At 39.6% G+C, this 19531-nt stretch overlaps 3 protein-coding genes across 4 annotated transcripts in view; 1 reads left to right on the top strand and 2 right to left on the bottom strand.

Annotated features, from left to right (window-relative positions):
* Positions 1-8813, bottom strand: part of unk (unkempt family zinc finger) — a 14290-nt gene extending 5477 nt beyond the window's left edge. For both annotated transcript variants that reach the window (XR_001481880.1, XM_015395869.1), the window contains exons 1-8: positions 8414-8813; positions 6176-6385; positions 4593-4769; positions 4363-4493; positions 1067-1202; positions 856-973; positions 691-775; positions 306-601 (exon numbers count right to left, since the gene is read on the bottom strand). Coding sequence is in view for 1 of the 2 variants with exons in the window: in XM_015395869.1 (XP_015251355.1) it covers positions 306-601; positions 691-775; positions 856-973; positions 1067-1202; positions 4363-4493; positions 4593-4769; positions 6176-6385; positions 8414-8565 (1305 nt within the window). In the remaining variant the exon portion in view is untranslated. The remainder of the gene's footprint in view (positions 1-305; positions 602-690; positions 776-855; positions 974-1066; positions 1203-4362; positions 4494-4592; positions 4770-6175; positions 6386-8413) is intronic.
* A 156-nt stretch (positions 8814-8969) lies between these two features.
* h3f3b (H3 histone, family 3B (H3.3B)) lies at positions 8970-10838 on the top strand. The gene is made up of 4 exons (XM_015395899.1): positions 8970-9050; positions 9740-9877; positions 9955-10108; positions 10203-10838. The coding sequence occupies exons 2-4, from the start codon at positions 9750-9752 to the stop codon at positions 10329-10331; spliced, it is 411 nt and encodes a 136-aa protein (XP_015251385.1). The 5' UTR covers positions 8970-9050; positions 9740-9749; the 3' UTR covers positions 10332-10838.
* Positions 10386-18001, bottom strand: LOC107098290. The gene is made up of 16 exons (XM_015395885.1): positions 17830-18001; positions 17510-17617; positions 17360-17435; positions 17113-17269; positions 16975-17020; positions 16827-16885; positions 16689-16724; positions 15414-15466; positions 15198-15330; positions 13553-13770; positions 13435-13480; positions 13299-13364; positions 13155-13214; positions 12997-13082; positions 12825-12919; positions 10386-10962 (listed from the first exon to the last, which is right to left on the bottom strand). Exons 1-16 carry the CDS (start codon positions 17864-17866, stop codon positions 10928-10930), a joined length of 1311 nt encoding a protein of 436 aa, XP_015251371.1. The 5' UTR covers positions 17867-18001; the 3' UTR covers positions 10386-10927.
* Positions 18002-19531: the final 1530 nt, after the last annotated feature.

Consider the following 19531-nt stretch of genomic DNA (forward strand, 5'->3'; position numbering starts at 1 on the left):
AGATAGATCCTTTCATTCCTTTTGACAGATTCCCCTACCTCAGCCATGGATCTCTGCTTGTTACATGCCAGCATGTTTCTTTTTGGTTTTGTCAGTTTAGGTGGAGGCCATGTTTCAGAGGATTTTGAGGTTATTTAATTCTCTTTTATATTATTTTATTAAAAAAAATATTAAAATGAATTTTTTTTTCTTCCACTTCCCTATTTTGAACGTTTGTGTTTATCCATTAAAACCCAGAGGATTAGAAACGAATGTGTGTTTCTAAATGCGACAGGAGTGAGGGATGAACCCAAACTCCTTCTCACCTGATCTTCCCGTTCGAATCCCGGTGCTCTGCCGTACCCTCTCTCACCAGCCCATGGAGACAGGGGGTCTACTCCCCCGCTGGCGCCCTCACATAGCGACAGAACACTACCCAGCAGCCCCTGCTCTGCTACACAGGACACTGCAGAGGGGGAGAAGTGGTCCGATGCCGAACCAAGCCCCATGTTGTGACCCCCAGGACTTGGAGAGGCGTCATGGCCAGGAAGGGGCTCTGGGAGTCTGGGGGGAGGAGGGGAACCAGGGTTTGGGAATAATGGCTCCTCAGCAGCAAAAGGCTCTGGTGGAGATTCAAAAATAAACAACAATAACAAAATAAGTAATGCAAGTATGATAGAAAATGAGGCGAAAAGCAGAGCTGCTTCTTACTTTCTACATGAGCGAAGGCACAAAACGGTCCTCTGGGACAGCTGCCGCATTGCTGCATGTCATTACACTTGGTGGATTTATAAATCTGCAATAAAAACAACAAGGATTTGTTTCGCTGTGGTTCCTGCCTTCAATTCTGACAGAAATAAACCAAAACGATCTAACCTCCGGGTGGAACTGCTGCTCCGTTCTAGTATGGCAGTACTGACATCCCTCCGCTCCCTCACATTTACTGGGATCTCCCCACTCCTCGCCTTGTTTCACAGATGGACATGGCAGCGCCCTGTGAAAGCCACAACAATCAGGCCCTGCCTTCAGTACAGCAGGAAGCAGCTTAAAATGATGCGGTTCTTAAACAGCTGGGAAGAACAGTCACCTGTATTTGTGCTTGTGCGGGCTGCGCCGCCTGTCTTTGCTGTTGTGGTAATAAGGACAGGCGTATCCTTGGCGACACAGGCGGGGAGGCTTTTTACAGAGCTCCGTCTTGTAATGGGACAGCACATAATTGTTATCTGAAAGAGAGAGAAAACGTATCTATAAGGCAGGTGATGGGAACGGACCAAAAGACATCACATTTGAAAAGCTTTGAAAAACTTAAGCCCCAGTAAAAATCTAATTTTCATGACAATGACCTGATATGCATAAATTTTCATAAAGGCTTTCCCTGTAACAGGTTTCCTTAAGCGTTTAGAATAAGACAAAGCCCCAGGAGTCATCTTTCCCATATATCCATTACAACATTTGTGATGGTAGAACTAAAAAAGATCTTTTCTGCTTTCCAATGAATCTTTGATCTGTGCTGTTATGGAGAAACTATGACTCTGAGCTGCAGCTCAATAACAGTGAACTTTAAGGACTATTTTAAAAACATTAGCTCATCTTCTCTGTGGTTTAAACCTGTGTTGTTGTTTTTTTCAAACTGATCTTTCTGTAGATGTGAGCAAATCAGTGAGGAAACGGTTTTCTTTTTGCCATTTACTGATTGATTAACACCAATAACACATCTGCTTTATTTCAATGGGATACCTTTTTGAGTTTTCCATTTTTTTAAGTTGTAAAAACAAAGGAACTCTGTGTCAAATCATATTTTAAGCCCAGTAAAACAGATTAGACATTTCCCGATTAAAAGTTCAAACGGCTGTGCCAGCGCACATGACCCATGAACGGCCTTAAGGGCTGGTTATACTCCCTGCAGCAGTGCGTCGCAGTGAGCTTGACGCAGACATTTTTGATTTATGCTCAATTTTGAGCGTGGTCTGCGCTATACGATGTGGGTCTAGATATGGCCGAGGCGATGAAGAAGAAGGGGCAAGTTTGTCCGACAACAGAGGGACATGAGGGCGAAAAAGAGCGGGGATCCAGGTGAAAAAAGGGTCCCAGCGTTCTCGCGCACCTCGATCTTCTAGCTGGTCCAACTTAAACAGTTGTTTTCCGCAATTGCAGTCATAAAATCGAAACAAGCCGGCCTCCTGTCTGCAGCACTGTCTACATAAAAATGAGCCGCTAGTGCCATAAAAACTCAAAAAACAAAAAAAAGTTCCTTTCCTAAATGTTGTAAAATAACATAATAAAACCTCAACTTTTTTCTTTTTTTTATCTTTCCAAGTGTACCAACAAATGTGGCCTTGATACACTGTAACGTCCTAGAATTTAGGCATATAAGTCAAATTCAACAGAGGCTAATAGTGATGAAAAAAGGACCCGATAACCTGCTAATAGCGAATACTGGAACAAAATAATCATTTAGCAGTGGGTTAGTATTTTTGCTAACTATGGTAAACTTTATAGCAGGGGTCTTCAATGTTTTCCAGGCTAAGGACCACCAAACTGATGATGAGATGGCGCAAGGCCCCCCTGATTATATATTGTATGAAATTGTGTTATATCAAACTGGTCCTATAGTCACTTTATTACATATGGAGTAATGTAACAAAAGTCCCTGGGATTATTAAAGTATTTCTGATTCTGATTCCTGGTTGATGGGACAGGTGTTGTGAATGAAACGGTGCCCAGCTTGAAAGAGCTCCTGTGTGTCACTGAATGTGAGCATTGATGACTGAAAGACATCTTCTGCCTCCATTTCTCTGTTTACTACAGTGTGTTGAATTCATGTTAATGTGGATTTAAAGATATTTCAATTAGTGGAAAAAATTGCAGGGGGGAATAAAAAAAAAAAAAAGGCTAATCAACCGAATCTTTCGCGACCCCCAGGCAGTACCTCCGTGGACCCCCTAGGGGTCGCGGGCCCCCTCTTGAAGACCTCCTCTTTAGAGCTGATAGCATTTCTGAAATTCTGAAGAGTTTGCTTATTCATTAAGGTATGAAACAGAAATAAACATGACCCACTCTTAATCTGATCATTATTACTTCTTCTCTTCTGTTTCTCTCATTAATGATTCTATATAATACTGATTTTTGTACCTTATATAATCCTCTTCCTTTCTTATTTTTGTTCCACCTCTTTAGCCATTTCTTTACTCTTAATAATTGATTTTCCTTCCCTTGTCCCAAAATGAATTGTAATCATTAATGTTCCCTCTAAAGCAATTTTTACTAATAGATCAGCCTTTTCATTGCCTTTTATACCTTCATGTGCAGGAAGCCAACATAAGCAAATATCAATGCCACCCCTATATAATCTAAACAGACTGTGCTGGATTTCTAATACTAAACCTTTTCTATAAGTTCCTTCTCCCTGAATACTTTCTAAAACTGCTTTGGAATCAGTACAGACCACCACCCTGTCTGGTCTAACCGACCCATTGTAAGATTAGTATAATTGCCACCATTTCTGCTGTGCCCCACCCCCTCCCTTTCTCAAACCAACGTTTTTAGACAGTTGTCTTAGGCTACGTTCAAACAGCAGTCTGAAGTGACCCAAATCAGATTTTTTTGCCCATATGCGACCTGGAACTGATCTTTTCATGGCTGTCTGAACAACACAGATCCGATTCTTTCCAATGTGACCCAGGCCACTTGGCTATGTGATCCTGAATCAGATACGAATCTGATCTTTTCAAATGCGACCCGTGTCTGAACAGCCAGGTCACATTCATCTGACCTGGATGTCATTAATACTCGACAAAGGTCACTCTTCTGATTCTTGCTACGCAGAAGTGCCAAGAAAAACAACAACCATGGCAGATAATGATGCGGAGAGCAGTATTTATGTCTAACTATCTTGGAAAAATTTATTTAAGGTTGGGAAAGATCGCTAGATGCGCTCCAGCACTACCATCTATGTTTACTTCCGTAAACACAGAGCATGCTGGCCTGTGACGTCACTGCATCCTCTACTGCGCATGCGGGCACTTAGGTTTTATGACTGCAGTTCAGAAAGGAGATCACATACAAGTCGCATATATTTGGAAATGTGAACGGCAACGCAAAAAAAAAAATCACAAAAAAATCTGAATTGAGCATCAAGGCCTGCAGTGTGAACGTAGCCTTAGGCTCTTAGCTTTTAGCATTGGATTCCACTAATTCTTTCACCTGTGTAGCGTTAGCTTCGATTTTAGTGAATTTTGAGTTAGTTAAGCTAGCTTTTAGCTATGCTTTGACCCCTACATGATGCCACTAACCCTTATTTAAATCTCATCCTATTCAACATATTCATACTCGCAGTCTAATCATTTGTTTTTTTAGCAGAAAAAAAAGAAGCAGCAGCTGTACCTTGCCAACGCGGTTCTTCGCTCAATATTTTCTCTATAAGAGCTGTGCTCGCTGCTTGTCCCGACTGGGCATCCCCTCCACCTCCTTCTGCTCCCCCCGACCCTCCCTGAGAGTCCAGCACCTGCACTTCTCTGTGGAACGCAGAAAACAGGGAGGACATCAACATCAACAACAAACTGAACACAAAGCTGAATGGCTGCTGTATTAGGAAAGGGTTTAAAGTTGCACACCTGATATCATAAACAGGAGTGCGCAGGTCATGTGATCCGTGAGCAAAGGCACAGTGGGAGCCATTCTTGCTGCAGTGGCCCTTTGCATCCGTTTCGTGGATACATGACCCCGTCTTATAATAGCGGAGGTGGTATCGCCGTTCTGTGTCCCCTGCAGTTCGATGCAGGAAAGGACATCTAGAGTACAAACAAAAATAACGTTCAGAAGAATAAATGAATTAATCAGAGGCCTTATAAAACATTGGTGCCCTAAATAGGCTCAAGGAGCATCAGAAAAGGGTTTGCTTTAGTGTAGGGCTGAAACAATTTATCGGATTAATCATGATTAATCAATTATTGAAATATTAGTCAATTTATTTAGTAATCGATTAATTAACTGGAGTATGGAGACTGTAAAATATGCCTTTAGTTGACAGACCAACCCACTTAGAGCAGTAATTATACCAAAATTGTAAAAAAATATATAAACATTTTGCATTCAAGATTTAAAAAAAAAAAAAATTTTGTCTATCAATACTCGCCGATTTAATTTAGTTTAAAAACAAAATTCTTAAAGGTACCTTTGGCGATCTAAATATGAACCAATTAATCTAAAAAAAATAATCAACAGATTAATCTATTTGCAAACTAATGATTAGTTGCAGCCCTACTTTAGTGTATGCTTTAATCATTCCAACTAATGGAAAACATTTGCGATAAATTTAAAGCGACAGTGTGCAAAACTTTAGTTTCTTATTTTAAAACTTCTCAACAAAATGTGTTTTTGTTGAGGTCTACTTTCATGAGGCTTTAAAAAGAAGGATGGGAAATAAAGAACACGTTTGAATCTGCTGCTATAGTTGATGCTGCTAAAAGCTAGATTAGCATGCCTTTAAAATCCACAGCCACACCCAAGAACTTCTTTTCAGTCTAGAATTTGTTCTCTTTTTGAGTGTAAATGTCATTTTCGGCTCCATAATGGAGACAAAGTAGTTTCTAAAACTCCAATGGAGATTATGCATGATATACTACCGTCAAATCAGGAGTGATTGTCTGCAGAAAAGGCTTAATGCTTAGTTACTACGACCCACACATTTGGGAGATGTATGAGAGCAGTTCAGGATTTTAATGTAAAAGGTGGTTTAACAGGATGTGGTGGATGACCTGCAAATGCTGCTAGAAGAACAGAATGAAATTAACATTATGGACCTTTAAAGAAACTTCTACAAATAAAAAGGAGCAAGGATCCTGGTTACTTTGTACATCAAGTATATACGTTTTTTGATTCATTTTGAACCTTTTATTATTTTTTAGTTGGCCATATGGAACCTAGAGATACTAACTTCTTCATAATGTTAAAATCTTCCCTGTATCCATCTGCATTCATCAATTAGTTCTGATCAACTTTTCCAGCCCTGTCATTTTATCTCTGATCCACTGGAACAGATATGAGTGGAGAAAATAGGATGTGGAACAAGGATCACCATATTACGCACTTGAACCATTTTACTCCGTGTTTACAATCCGAATCCTAAAAGGGAAATTCCCCTTTTGTGGGTTGATCAAGAAATCATGACATAGAAGGGAGCCTTAGAGACACTCACTCATCTCCTTCTGGGCAAGTGCCTGTTCCCTCATCATATTTGGTACAGTAGACATCTGGGCTGTAGTTGAACGTCCCGTCTCGTCTGCGGATGGGCCTGCGCCGCCGCTGGTTTAGAAAATGCCAGTGGAAACAGGAAAACGGACGGTGCTGTGTGCATTTGTGCTGGACAAACAGGGGACACTGCTCAGTTCTGAACTCTTTGAGATATCTGGAAAAGAAGGAGACACCAGAAAAAATATTTTGAGTCAAACCCTGCATCTTTGAATAGGCAAATACTCTCCCTACATAAAGCTTAAAGCCTTCACTTCAATTTAACAGTTTTGCATATACTGTAACTTAAGAATATAAAGTAAATTTGGTAATTAGTTAAAAGTCCCTCCATGTGTATACTTATCTCAGCATGAATAAAACTATTTTAGTCAAAGTAACAAGTCAACATGACAAGGAAAGAGTAAAAATGTGGAGTAGTTTGCAACAAAATCCCAGGCTTTGAACATCTCATGGACTACTGATCAATCAGTAATCAAGAATGCTAAAAGTGCAACACAACTACAAAACCATAGAAATATTATGAGCCTAAATTGGCAAGTTAAACACAGAGAGCAGTGATTAGAGTAGCAGCCAAGGGGTCAACTGGAACCTTGGAGGAACTGCAGAAATGCACTATTCATTGAGAAGATTCTGTTAATAGGACAACTAATATTAGGGCCGAAACAATTTATCGGGTTAATCAATTATTGAAATAATCATCAACTGGTTTTAGTAATCTGGGCTGCACAGTGGAACAGTGGGTAGCACTCCTGCTTTGCAGCAAGAAAGTTCCGGGTTCGATTCCCTGCCCGAGGTCTTTCTGTATGGAGTTTCTCTCCGGGTACTCCGGCTTCCTACCACAGTCCAAAAACATTACTGTTAGGTTAACTGGCTTCTCTAAATTCTCCTTAGGTGGGAGTGTGTGCGTGAATGGTTGTTTGGTAAATGGTTGTATGTCTCTGTGTTGCCCTGCAATGGACTGGGGACCTGTCCAGAGTGTACCCCGCCTCTCGCCCGTAGACAGTTGGAGATAGGCACCAGCACCCCTCACTCATCCGCTTGGGATAAACATGACAGAAAATGGATGGATGGATAATTTAGTAATCAATCCTTAGCTGGAGTGCGACTCTAAAACATGCCCTTAGCTGACAAAGTAACCCAACTTTAGCAGCAATTATACCAAAGTTGTAAAAAAAAAAAAAAAAAAAAAAATATGCAAACATTTTGCAAACAAGATAAAAAAAACTTTTTTCATCTTTCCAAACGCTCTATCCAGATCTCCTCCAGTAGAAAGGCCTTAGTTTCACCTGGCTTAATTTAGGAAAAAGTCTTCTTTAAGGAACCTTTGCCTATCTGATTATTAATTGAAAAAAAATCGACAGATTAAGCGATTTGTAAAACAATCATTGCAGTCCTACTGTATATAACAAACTTCCCTAAACTGGCCTGTGTCAGAAAGCGGTTCAGCATTTTGTTTTTTGGTTAACAAACAAAATAAATAATAATAAATAAGTTGTCCTATTTGCAACTCACCATACAAATGTTCACTCTGAAACCACCATCCCACAGTGGTGGCAGCCTCAGGATGGGGGATTCTTTTTTTTTTTTTTACAACTGGGTCAAATTAATATACTGAAGATACTGAGAACTTATGTTTTCAGGTTAGAAAACTATTTATCAAAACAAATAACAAAAACAACAGCGAAGCTCTCAGAGTGTCTGAATCTGCAAAGCTAGTAGCCACATCCCAAACTTATTACAGCTAAACAGATCAAAGCATTTACAGTGAAGTTTGTTTTAATGCCACAGGGTTTGTTTTGGACTATTCAAGCGCTCACCTTATAACTAATAATACCACAAAGCTAACAGCTACATAAGCTGCAAAAACGATATTTTTCTCAACAAATACCGGTACTTTACTATAGAATCGACTTAAACCATAAACCGCCCAAATGTGTTGCAATAGTGTCACAAAGTGTCAAAAATAAAATGATATTACAATATTTTCAGTAATGTTCAGTAACATTAGGCCTCTCCATTAGGACCAAGAACATTTGCTCTCCAGCACTCTATAGCTCATTCCAGATATTTTAAAGTTTCAATTCGCAACCAAAGTTTGTAGTAAAACCAAGCTTTTGTTTTGTGTATGACACAGGCACGTGAGGTTGTGTACACAGCCAGCTAGCGCTGCTAAGCAGCTACGTACGTGTAATGTTGAGGTTTCTCGGGCTGAACGTTCAACACGGTGGCGGGCGAAGTCGAGCCCCCAGCGGGCGAAGACGATGAGGACGAGGATGCCCCTCCTGCTGCGGTCGTCGCTGCCGAAGACGACGGGGGCTGTGAATTTGTTTTAGACATTTAACCAGTCTGAAGCCTAACAACAAGAAGCTTGTTTTTAGCTTACAGGCTAGCTCTTCTTTTTAGCTTCGAAATCCGCATTCTCCTACGCTGTGAGCTTGCGCGAGGCAACAGGAAGTAGTAGTAGAGAAGAGACGCAACACAGAACTATGGGACATGAAGTTTATCGATAACTATAATAATATATTTATATGAAAAGATGTTTTCAATAAACAGCGTTCTTTGATCTATTAACATAACACAAGATCATTTAATCATACGCTTTATTGTTGTTTTACAGCAAATATTTGATTGTTTTATCTGATTGGCTGCGCCATGTCCCGTGTGAGGGGATCAGCCAATGGCGCGCCGTCTGCGAAAATCATGACGTCACGTTGAAGTATTATAAGTCGGCCTCGTTCTTTCTCTCCAGTAGACGTTTTTCATTGGGTTGTATTTGAGGTTAGTCGAACTCGACGAGTTCTTAGCATACGGTAAACTAACAGGTAAGATATATATTTTTATTTCATTGTGTCTGTTCAGGCTGTAATTGGCTATCTGAACCGGTTTTGGATTTTAGTTGGGTCGTTTTCTTGTTTGTCTACGATTGTTTCCTCACAGCCTTACGTGAAATGGAAGCGTTAGCTAAAAATAGAACAATGGAGGCTCTTGAGTCTTGTTTTTTTATCGCTAAAGATCAAAATATACCGGTTAACGCTCAACGGTTGAGCTTAAAAGTAGCTGCCGGCACAATTGTATTTAATGATTCAGTCTCATGAAACGTGACGACCTAAGCAAACTGCTTGAATTGAGTGGGAGTCGTTGTTTTTTTTTTTCGTATTTCAAGGCGAAACTGAAAATGGCGAGGTGGAAGCGCCACCGCGCTGTTTCGAGCGCCATTTGTTTTGACCTGGTTAGCGTTAATACAAAGCTCTGTACCAAAACAAATAATTATTACCACGTTTCTTGTATTAAAATGTCCACAACTATGTTTACATTGAGGACTAGCAGTTTTTTTTTTATTGCTGAGCCTTTAAAGGCTGTTAAAGGCCGACGCCTCCCATGGATGCGGTGTTGGGGGAGGGGAGCAGCGTTAGCCTAGTTAGCTTTAGCATTTGTTTACAGAGGAAATCTCCTTTTCGGCAGTCCCTGAACCATTTGCTTAAAGTTAATTGGTTTCCACCACACTTTTTAGGAACTGCGAGATGGCCCGTACCAAGCAGACCGCCCGTAAGTCCACTGGAGGGAAAGCTCCCAGGAAGCAGCTGGCTACCAAGGCTGCTAGGAAGAGCGCCCCCTCCACAGGAGGCGTGAAGAAACCGCATCGTTACAGGTATGGGACCTTCATTGCATTCATATGCGGTGTTGTTGTTGTTGAAACGTGCTAATCTGATTTCTTGTCTTTCAAAGGCCTGGCACCGTGGCTCTGAGGGAGATCCGTCGCTACCAGAAATCCACTGAGTTGCTCATCCGCAAGCTGCCCTTCCAGCGTCTGGTGAGGGAGATTGCTCAGGATTTCAAGACTGATCTTCGTTTCCAGAGCGCTGCTATTGGAGCTCTTCAGGTAAAACGTTATATCAATGCTACACCTGTCCTTTTTTGGTGGGGTAAGTGTTACAAATTGCTTACTTTGTCTCTGTTTTTGTTTTTTTTCCCAGGAGGCAAGCGAGGCATACCTGGTGGGTCTCTTTGAGGATACTAACCTTTGCGCCATCCACGCCAAGCGTGTCACCATCATGCCAAAGGACATCCAGCTGGCTCGCAGGATAAGGGGAGAAAGGGCTTAAGTGGCCGATCCCAGCATTATGACATATTTATCATAGTTATCCATTTTGTGGACATTTTTTTTTCTTGGGTTTTTGTTTTTATAAGTTCTTTGAATTTTTCTATTTTTTAGTGATAGACAACATACCAACCATTCCACTAGCCCAAGTGCACCATGGACAAGATAACCTTTCTGGGTTATCACTAGATGTAATGACTCCAGTTAATTGTGGATGTTGGGCTCCTGTTGAGGGAGCGATCTCTAAAATCTCAAGAATCAATTCTGATCACCTTCTGGGAGCAGTTTTTCTTTACTATCTAAATGCCAGCATGCCACCCTGGGTGCATATCTGCAGTCTCGATATATCGGTTATCTCAGTTAGTCCTCTGAACTAAAAGGGAGCCCTGCAGACCCCTGACGTTGTTCAGGGCCGCTTTTTATGCGTTTTATCAAACACAAAAATCTTGGCAGCTACATTTAATACTATTTATGAGATGTTGGTCACATGTCTTTCTATTAAAGGTCTTTATGAATACAAGTTTGTGTCTTGTCATGATGTATACAGACAATAATGCACTTTTTAAACTCATTTATTTACATGGATGGGTTGATCTGTGGTTATACAAACCACTCTGTGTGCTTGAAACCAGCAGCTGTGAACAGAAAGGACAAGGGTTGGTGAAATTATAGGTAGATCAAAGATTGCATGGTGAAGTTATGACAGATCAAATGTTAGAAGTTAACTACTATTGGACTGGGGATGCTGATGTCAGCAAATTGATACAAGCTGGTGAGAAAATTAAATGGTATTTCCAGAATAAGTGCATCTATGATGGTTATCAAAATGGGAAATCCGTTAACTTGAAATGTTTGAAAGGATGCTTGTGTAAATATGACGCAAAGACCAACAAACCTTTGCAATTAGCAACACTTCTAGATTCTAAATTTATACAACACCAAAACGGGGCAAGAAAACATTTACTATTCTAAAGGGGCTACAAAGCCAATGATGCAGACTCCTGATCTAACATGAAGTGATTATCTTGTCTGAAGATAAATGTGAGGGTTTTTTTTTTTGTTTTTTTTTAGTAAGAAATTAATCAGTTTAATCACTTGTCAGAACATTACAAATCCTGTTGAGTAAAATTCCTAAAATAACCATATTTTCCATTAAAGTGGGTAATCATGGTCTGCATAATAATTTTTGAAATAAGAATCAGACATGCACTTGATTTTAAACAGATTTGGCCAATAGTCTATCTTACGAGTCAATGGAAAGTGCATGCATATATATATATATACTCATTTCGGTACAGTGGCACTGGCTCTCTTTGACCGCACAGTGATCAAAGTTGAAATAGTGTTGTTTAGTAAAGTTAAATTGTATATACTTTGATATTGTATTTATAGCAGTATATTGTTATACACTTTTCTAGGGTGCACATTGTGTAACCACTTGTATAACCTTTTGCTGCCGTAAACACAACTCCCCCATTGTGGGACAATAATTGGATTTTCTATTCTTTATAGTCTATGGAAACTCAAAATAGCATTTTTAGCCTTTCCATTTTAAATGAGAAAACTTTCTCCTTTAGCCTGGGTAAGTTCTGGTTCTAATCCAACATCTCTGGTGCAGTTTTTAAAGAAATACCTCCAACGTTTATATCACTGTTTCTTTCCTTCAACCTTTTTTCCTCTCTAAAAATGTTGCTCATTCGGAAGGAGGTTGCTGACACTGATTATCCAACCTAGGAAATATTATTAGAAATACCTTTTTAAATTAGTCAAATATAATAATTATTTGGACCACTGAATTACTGGTCAATCTAAAATTGATTGTAAGCCATAATCAATATTAACAATCCCAAAATCCCTCTTTCCAATTAATTTGTTTGATNGTGGCACTGGCTCTCTTTGACCGCACAGTGATCAAAGTTGAAATAGTGTTTAGTAAAGTTAACTTGTATATACTTTGATATTGTATTTATAGCAGTATATTGTTATACACTTTTCTAGGGTGCACATTGTGTAACCACTTGTATAACCTTTTGCTGCTCTAAACACAACTCCCCCATTGTGGGACAATAATTGGATTTTCTATTCTTTATAGTCTATGGAAACTCAAAATAGCATTTTTAGCCTTTCCATTTTAAATGAGAAAACTTTCTCCTTTAGCCTGGGTAAGTTCTGGTTCTAATCCAACATCTCTGGTGCAGTTTTTAAAGAAATACCTCCAACGTTTATATCACTGTTTCTTTCCTTCAACCTTTTTTCCTCTCTAAAAATGTTGCTCATTCGGAAGGAGGTTGCTGACACTGATTATCCAACCTAGGAAATATTAGAAATACCTTTTTAAATTAGTCAAATATAATAATTATTTGGACCACTGAATTACTGGTCAATCTAAAATTGATTGTAAGCCATAATCAATATTAACAATCCCAAAATCCCTCTTTCCAATTAATTTGTTTGATAATTGTCTTGTTTTCAAAATAAACCCATTAACAGGCCTCACCAATGCGGCAGACTATATCCTCACAGTCCTTAATGGTGCTGGCTTTGAGTACCACACAACAAAAACCACTGGACTGAGGCGTTTCTGGAGAATCTCTGTGAAAAGATATTAATCTGCATGAGAAAAACAAACTAAAGTGATTGTTCAGCTTAACGTGCTGCTTTGTACTTACGCCACGCAGAAGGCGAATATCGTGTAGCCCGGCTGAGCAAACCTCCCTACACAGGAAATCTCTGGATAGTGATGCTCAAACAGTTTCTGAGGAAACATGGATAATATAAACATAACATGGAGTGGAGCTGAATGTTTTGCTGCTGATATGTTTCTTACCTGTGTACTGTTTCTGTCTGTGCACGTCACATGTGTTTCCTTCAAATCCAAAAGCACGTCCTAAGGGACGGATCAGAGCGAGCAGATAATGGTATCACAACATAGTTTGCATTGTGCCTGCAGGCATTTGAACGACTGCTTTACCTTGCTAGACAGGTTTTGACGCAACACCTGTGGAATTGCATGCTGCAGGACTTCTTTTCCTCCAAACTAAGGGTTAACATTACACAAGTTGTTAGCACATTTAAACAGCATTTTAAGAGAAGCTAAAGATAATTACCATTCCAATGTTTGCTTTTCCCAAGAACTTCACAATGTAGACGATTCTGCTGAGAGATTGGCGGATCATTATGTAAAATCAAATCTGGCACTTTGAAATAAACGGTTCGCACACTTGCCTTCCCTCCTTGAGACACTGGGATACGCCAGGAGGCCTTCGGTTGTCATCCGTTTCCTTTTGGAGGGGATTGAGGCTGAGCTGCATATTGGGATTCTCTGTCCTCAGATCCCTCAAGAGTTTGACAAGGGGCCGATACACTGTTCCATCCTGAGCCCTGCATCTCAGAATACGGATGGATAAAGGGCGGCCCTTAAGGCGAGACAAAACAACGCCAGCCTGGAAGCAAGGATTACAAAGCAGCATATAACATCACCTTATATGACATGTGTGACATGTCCACGGAGACAGGTACTGCATGGGGGCCTCTAAAGTTTTGGTTGATTAGACTTTTTTTTATATTTCCCCCTGCAATTTTTTTCCACTAATTGAAATGTTTTAAATACACATTAACATGACTTCAACACACTGTAGTGTGTTCAGTCATCAATTCACACTTTCAGCGACACACAGGAGCTCTTCCAAGCTGGGCACCGTTTCATTCACAACACCTGTCCCATCAATCAGCAGAGATGGGAAGTAACGAAGTACAAATACTTCATTACTGTACTCAAGTAGATTTTTCTGATATTTTTACTTTACTTTACTACTTATTTTTATGGCGACTTTTTACTTCTACTCCTTACATTTTACACAAATATCTGTACTTTCTACTCCTTACATTTAAAAAAATTGGCTCGTTACTTTAGTTTTGAATCATTTCAATGGAGTTACCGTTATTATTTTTCACGTCATCAATACCAAATTCAATCTAATTGGATGGGAATCTACATTGCATTTGACGCACCACTACAAGATGAATCGACAGATTCGGCGGTATTCATTCGCGGCAAATCATTGCAGCTTGGTGGCGGTGGCGTTAGCATAGTAGTGTGGATGACGAGATGATTGAAAATGAACACAAAGGAGATCTAGTCCTATTGGCAGACATCCATTTAAAATGTAGGCAATGGCATGAAAAAAGTGGTTTCTACTTTTACTTTTATACTTTAAGTAAATTTACAAGCCTGTACTTTGTTACTTTTACTTGAGTAAAGAAGTTTAATCAGTACTTCCACTTTTACCAGAGTATTTTTGAACACAAGTATCTGTACTTTTACTCAAGTATGGAAAGTGAGTACTTTTGCCATCTCTGTCAATCAGTAATCAGAATCAGAAATACTTTAATAATCCCAGGGAGAAATTACTTTCGTTACATTACTCCGTCTGTAATAGAGTGACTATAGGACCATTTCAAGAAGAGCATTTAAAAATTAGCACAGAACTTCAGTTCAGTAACCTTTTATCATCTAAAGAAGGCCGAATATCTGAGCAGGTTCTTGGAAAACTCATTGATACCTTTACTTCTAGTCAAACTGATCACTGCTGCCTGTGTCCTCACTAAAACTAAAACATAGTATCAAACATCGTAGTTTTAATGCTTCACTTGTCTTGAAAAAAATGCAGCCTTAGACTTCTAGCAAAAATGTTGCAATGTGCTATATAAATAAACTTGCTTTTCCTTACATTATTTGAATAGGCAATCTTTGGGAGGCTGGTGGTTAACTTCCTGGGTTATCTTTTATGCTGATGATTAATTTATATTATTAATTTATGAAGATGAAAAAAAATAACATGTGGAAAAACAAAAAATAGTATTCCCTCACTTGTCCATTTTTGGAATTTCTCAGGGAAGTCCCATTGATCTCATCGATGATGTCACCAGCAGAGACAAACATGTCAACGTGAGCCTGACTGCCAGGGACCAGGTCCAGGACAAAGACACGGCCGCTTAGATACCTGAGGAAGAAACACGCTGAGATCGTGACACACGACTGGAATTAAGAATACTTTTCTTCCTTTGTAATATTAAAAATACAAACCTTAAAATCATTCCAACTTCCCGACAGGGCACAACTTCATAAGTGTCACACACCTGCAGTATAGGTAAACAGTCTGTTAAAACTCCTCTCCATCTCTTTACTTAAATTTGACTTTTTAACTATGCATTTTCTATTTTTGACTACTGTCAACTTTTTGCAATATTTCTTTCCTTTGTAATCTCATATTCAGTGTATTTTAATGGTTAAAACTTTCCAGCTTTCCAAATGTAGAGACTGACTTTTTTTTTCTAAGTCTTTTTTGCATATGTGAACTGGAAATACAGTTTCAGTTGGATTTATTTCTAGACATTGAGGATTTAATGAAAACATTCCACAGGAGCTTTGCCTTTAAATTTAGAGTCCTGCAAGAAGGCAGACCTCTGGCCCAGTCACACATCTTTCTTAGCCTCTAACCTCAGGTTCACACAGTCATCTGTGTTGTTCTCTCCAGATGTAAACCAGATCAGGTCAGGTCAGACACAAAAAGATCAAATTCATCTGGTGCATTTGAAAATAAAAGGCACGGGCTGTACAAACGTATGTTTCTGGATGATATAAGATCTCCTACAAACATCTATTGTAGATTCCTGGACAGCAGTTTGGGACAAATAACGGAGTAGACATGGAACCAATCATTGTGAACTGATTGCCCTTAACCGTCCTCGTATTTTTTATAATTTTTTTTGTCTCCTTTGGACTGCGCTGCTGAGCTTTTGTTCTATTCCTTGTTATGTTTTGTTGTTGTTATGAAACCAAAAATTAATAAAAATATCTATAAAAAAAAAAACTGTCCTCATATTTAACTCCTTCCTAGCTCCCCTCAGTTCTAAGCAGTTTCCTATCCTTGTTCCAGAAGAGCATCTCCATTGAATGATACTGCCACCACCATGCTTTCCCATTGGGATGGTGCGTTCACAGTAAAGTGCAGCGTTAGTTTTTTAGTCCAAGAGTTCAGCTTTGGCCTCATCTGAACCAATGACCTTCCTGCAGATGTTTGCTATCTCCAATAGAGTGGAAGTGGAAGATCTTCTAGCCAGTTTTCCATAAAGGCTTGACTATAAGGCGCACAACTCATATCAACAAAATTGTCCACCTAAGTTGTGAACCTCTGCAGTTGGGACAGTTGGTTAATTTCCATGTTGGTCTCTCAAATACAATGCATGAGTTTGCTCTTATGATGTGACAAGATATGGACAAGTCAAACGGATATGAAAATATACTGTAGCTCTATTTTCTGAACATCAACCTGATATCTTTTTGCTGTAGTGGCCTTACCGGTAGCAGCCAGCTCTCATCTAAAAAACTGCAGTTCTGTTTATAGAGAAGGAAAAAATATTAGTTTCTGTTAAGTTGGAGTATTACTGTGTAATGTGCGGTGTAAAAATATAAATAGTACATTCATTTTTCACTGACCTCCATGTCCAGTTTGAACTCCATATGAGAGAGGACCAGCAGCAGTGACATGAAAGGCTCTGGGAAAAAAAAAAAAAAAAAACAGGTTTCATGTCATGTTTTTCCCATCCATGCATATAGATTAAACAAACTAAGTTACATGCCTTACCAACAAATTCCTCATTCCGGAGGATTGATAATGTAGGGCTGTACCACTGAAACAGTAAAGGAGAAAATATGTTTCAGAGCATTTAAGATAAGCTATAATTAAAGCCATAAAGGGAAATGTGTATGCAGCATGAATGACCTCAAGCACTCTGGATGTGTGCAGCAGGTGGGTGAAGAACTGGGACAGAGTCCTGCGGCTGAGGGCCAGCCTGAGAAGGTAGCGGCCCCGACCTTGAGCTGAGATCAGCTTCCTGCAAGCTCTGGTCTGCTCAACAGCCAATGACAGAGCAGAGAGCCTGCATGAAAAAAAAGTCCCAGAAGGTTAAAGTTTTGCAACAGCTTTCAGGTGAGTCAAATGCAGGAAAAATGTTGCCAACTTGTTCTACCTGCTGCAGGTGTCATGATGAGGAAGCTGCTCGAAACAATGCCAGTAATCTCTTTGGACCAGGCTGAGGACTGGCTCTGGGGAGAAATATTCAAAGCATTTAGTGCTTATAGGAAGAGAAGGGATGATTAAATATGGAGTTGATGCTCACGCTGCAGCCCCTTCCTGAGAACCAACTCCAGCAGCTCACAGCAGGAGGGGAGATGAGGGCTGGAGTCAGTCACCATGCCACCATCTGACTGCATATTCAGGACACACACTGGGAGATAAAAATAAAACACAGATAATACTGCATGAAACCATAGAAACAGAGCAGAAGAGATCAGATCTAAAATAGAGTGGGATTAAATGGATTGAAAGGGTCTGGCGTCAGAGAAAAATAATAAAACAACCGTTTTTACTGAAAACCCAGAAGCTGATATGTTGAAGGAATAGGTTGAGTGCAGTGATGGTCCTGATGAGGATGCTTACCTCTGAGGGAGGCGAGCAGAGGGTCTCTGGGCGCCATGCTGGTGATGATGGAGCAGAGCAGCGGGGGTCTCTGGACGCTTTCAGCCGCAGGGAGCCGTCATCTGGAGGCGGAAAAACACACAGCTTCCTTCCTCACGGCTCAGACTAAACGCAGATCCACATGATCATGGACTCAAACCGACACAGGGGGCGCTGTTGCTTCAGTTGGGAATATTACCGACTGCTGCAAACATGAAAAGGTGGTTCTCTTTTGCTCATGCTTAATATTTCCACCACCTACAGGCCTACATGGGATGTAGAATTTGATCTGAGGGCCTATTTTCTCTTCAATTACTACATCTTTTCGGGTAAGATTTGATCTGATTTAATAGAATCGTTCCAGAAACAGCAGATTACACTAATATGTTTCTTTATTGAATCATAATTTTATATATGCATCTCTCTTAAAAAGATTAGTACCACAAACATCTATGGACCTTTACTCAATATTGGACTCTGGTGCCCCCTTGTGGCTAAATAAAGCAAGTGTTTTTGATAAGTGACCCTGATGAATTTTCCCTTTTTTCATGTTTTCAACGTCATTTCCAGGTGGGAAGTAACTAGTTACATTTACTCAGTTACATTTACTTGAGTAACCTTTTGAAAACAAAACGTTAGAAGTGGTTTTACATCGTTTTATTTGGGCTTTTCTTGAGAAAAAAATTAATAAAGTATCACTTCTCTTACTCAGTGGCAGAGCTAGATCGGGGACCAGGGGTGGCCATGGCCACCGGTAGGCAATCATTTGCTCTGTTCGAATTTATGGGTTGCGTCTGGGGCGGGCTACTCCAGTCCTTGAAGGCCGGTTTCCTGCAACATTTAGATTCATCATTGGTCCAACACACCTGAATGAAATGGTTGAATTGCTGTGTTCGTATTTATGGGCTGCATACTCCGAAGCACAGATTCGAAGGACGATTATGTCATAGCGCCACACCAAATTCTGGTCGGATTCCAAGACTCCTTGTTATGCAGCCTCCAAATGCGTCCTTCTTTTTGCCAGATTTGAAGGATGGGTCCGATGTATCCTCGCTATCCTTAGATATCCCAGAATTCATTGCGAGACCAAGCAAGCCAGCATCTCCATGATTAAAAGAAATGGTACTTGGGGTCAAACAGTGGTGAAAATTGGAAGTTCAGTTTAATATAATACAAGTATGTGAATAGTTCAGTGATTAGTTCTGTTTGAAATGAATGAAAATTGTTATTTTAATGCTTATTGAGTCAGATATGTGGCGGTAATGTTTGGTTTATCTACAGGTTTTTATCTGTTACTGTGTAAATGAGTTTGGCTGTAATTTAAGGACAGATTCTAATATATCTGCAGGGTGGGGACTATAAATCTGATAGGAGTTTAATTTTTTTATTGCTGTTTTGCAGAATTTGCTTAACTAAGTATTTTTTGTTGTTGAATATTAGAGATTTTGCAGATATATTTTTTATGCATACATTGTTTAGATTTACTTATGTCTTTCTGCCCCTTTTATAGAATAGAATGTAATAGAAAATCTCTTTATTGTTCCACAATGGGCAAATTTACAGCAGCAGAAAGATTATTGAAAATGGTCACACAAATGTGGACCTTAGAAAAATGTATAAAAAACAAACAAAAGAGTTCTAATATAAACAATAAAATACTCTACTGTAAAACGTTTCAGCAATA

Source organism: Cyprinodon variegatus, unplaced genomic scaffold (genome assembly GCF_000732505.1).
Source record: "Cyprinodon variegatus isolate N-32 unplaced genomic scaffold, C_variegatus-1.0 Scaffold26, whole genome shotgun sequence".
NCBI classification, from domain to species: Eukaryota; Metazoa; Chordata; class Actinopteri; order Cyprinodontiformes; family Cyprinodontidae; genus Cyprinodon; species Cyprinodon variegatus.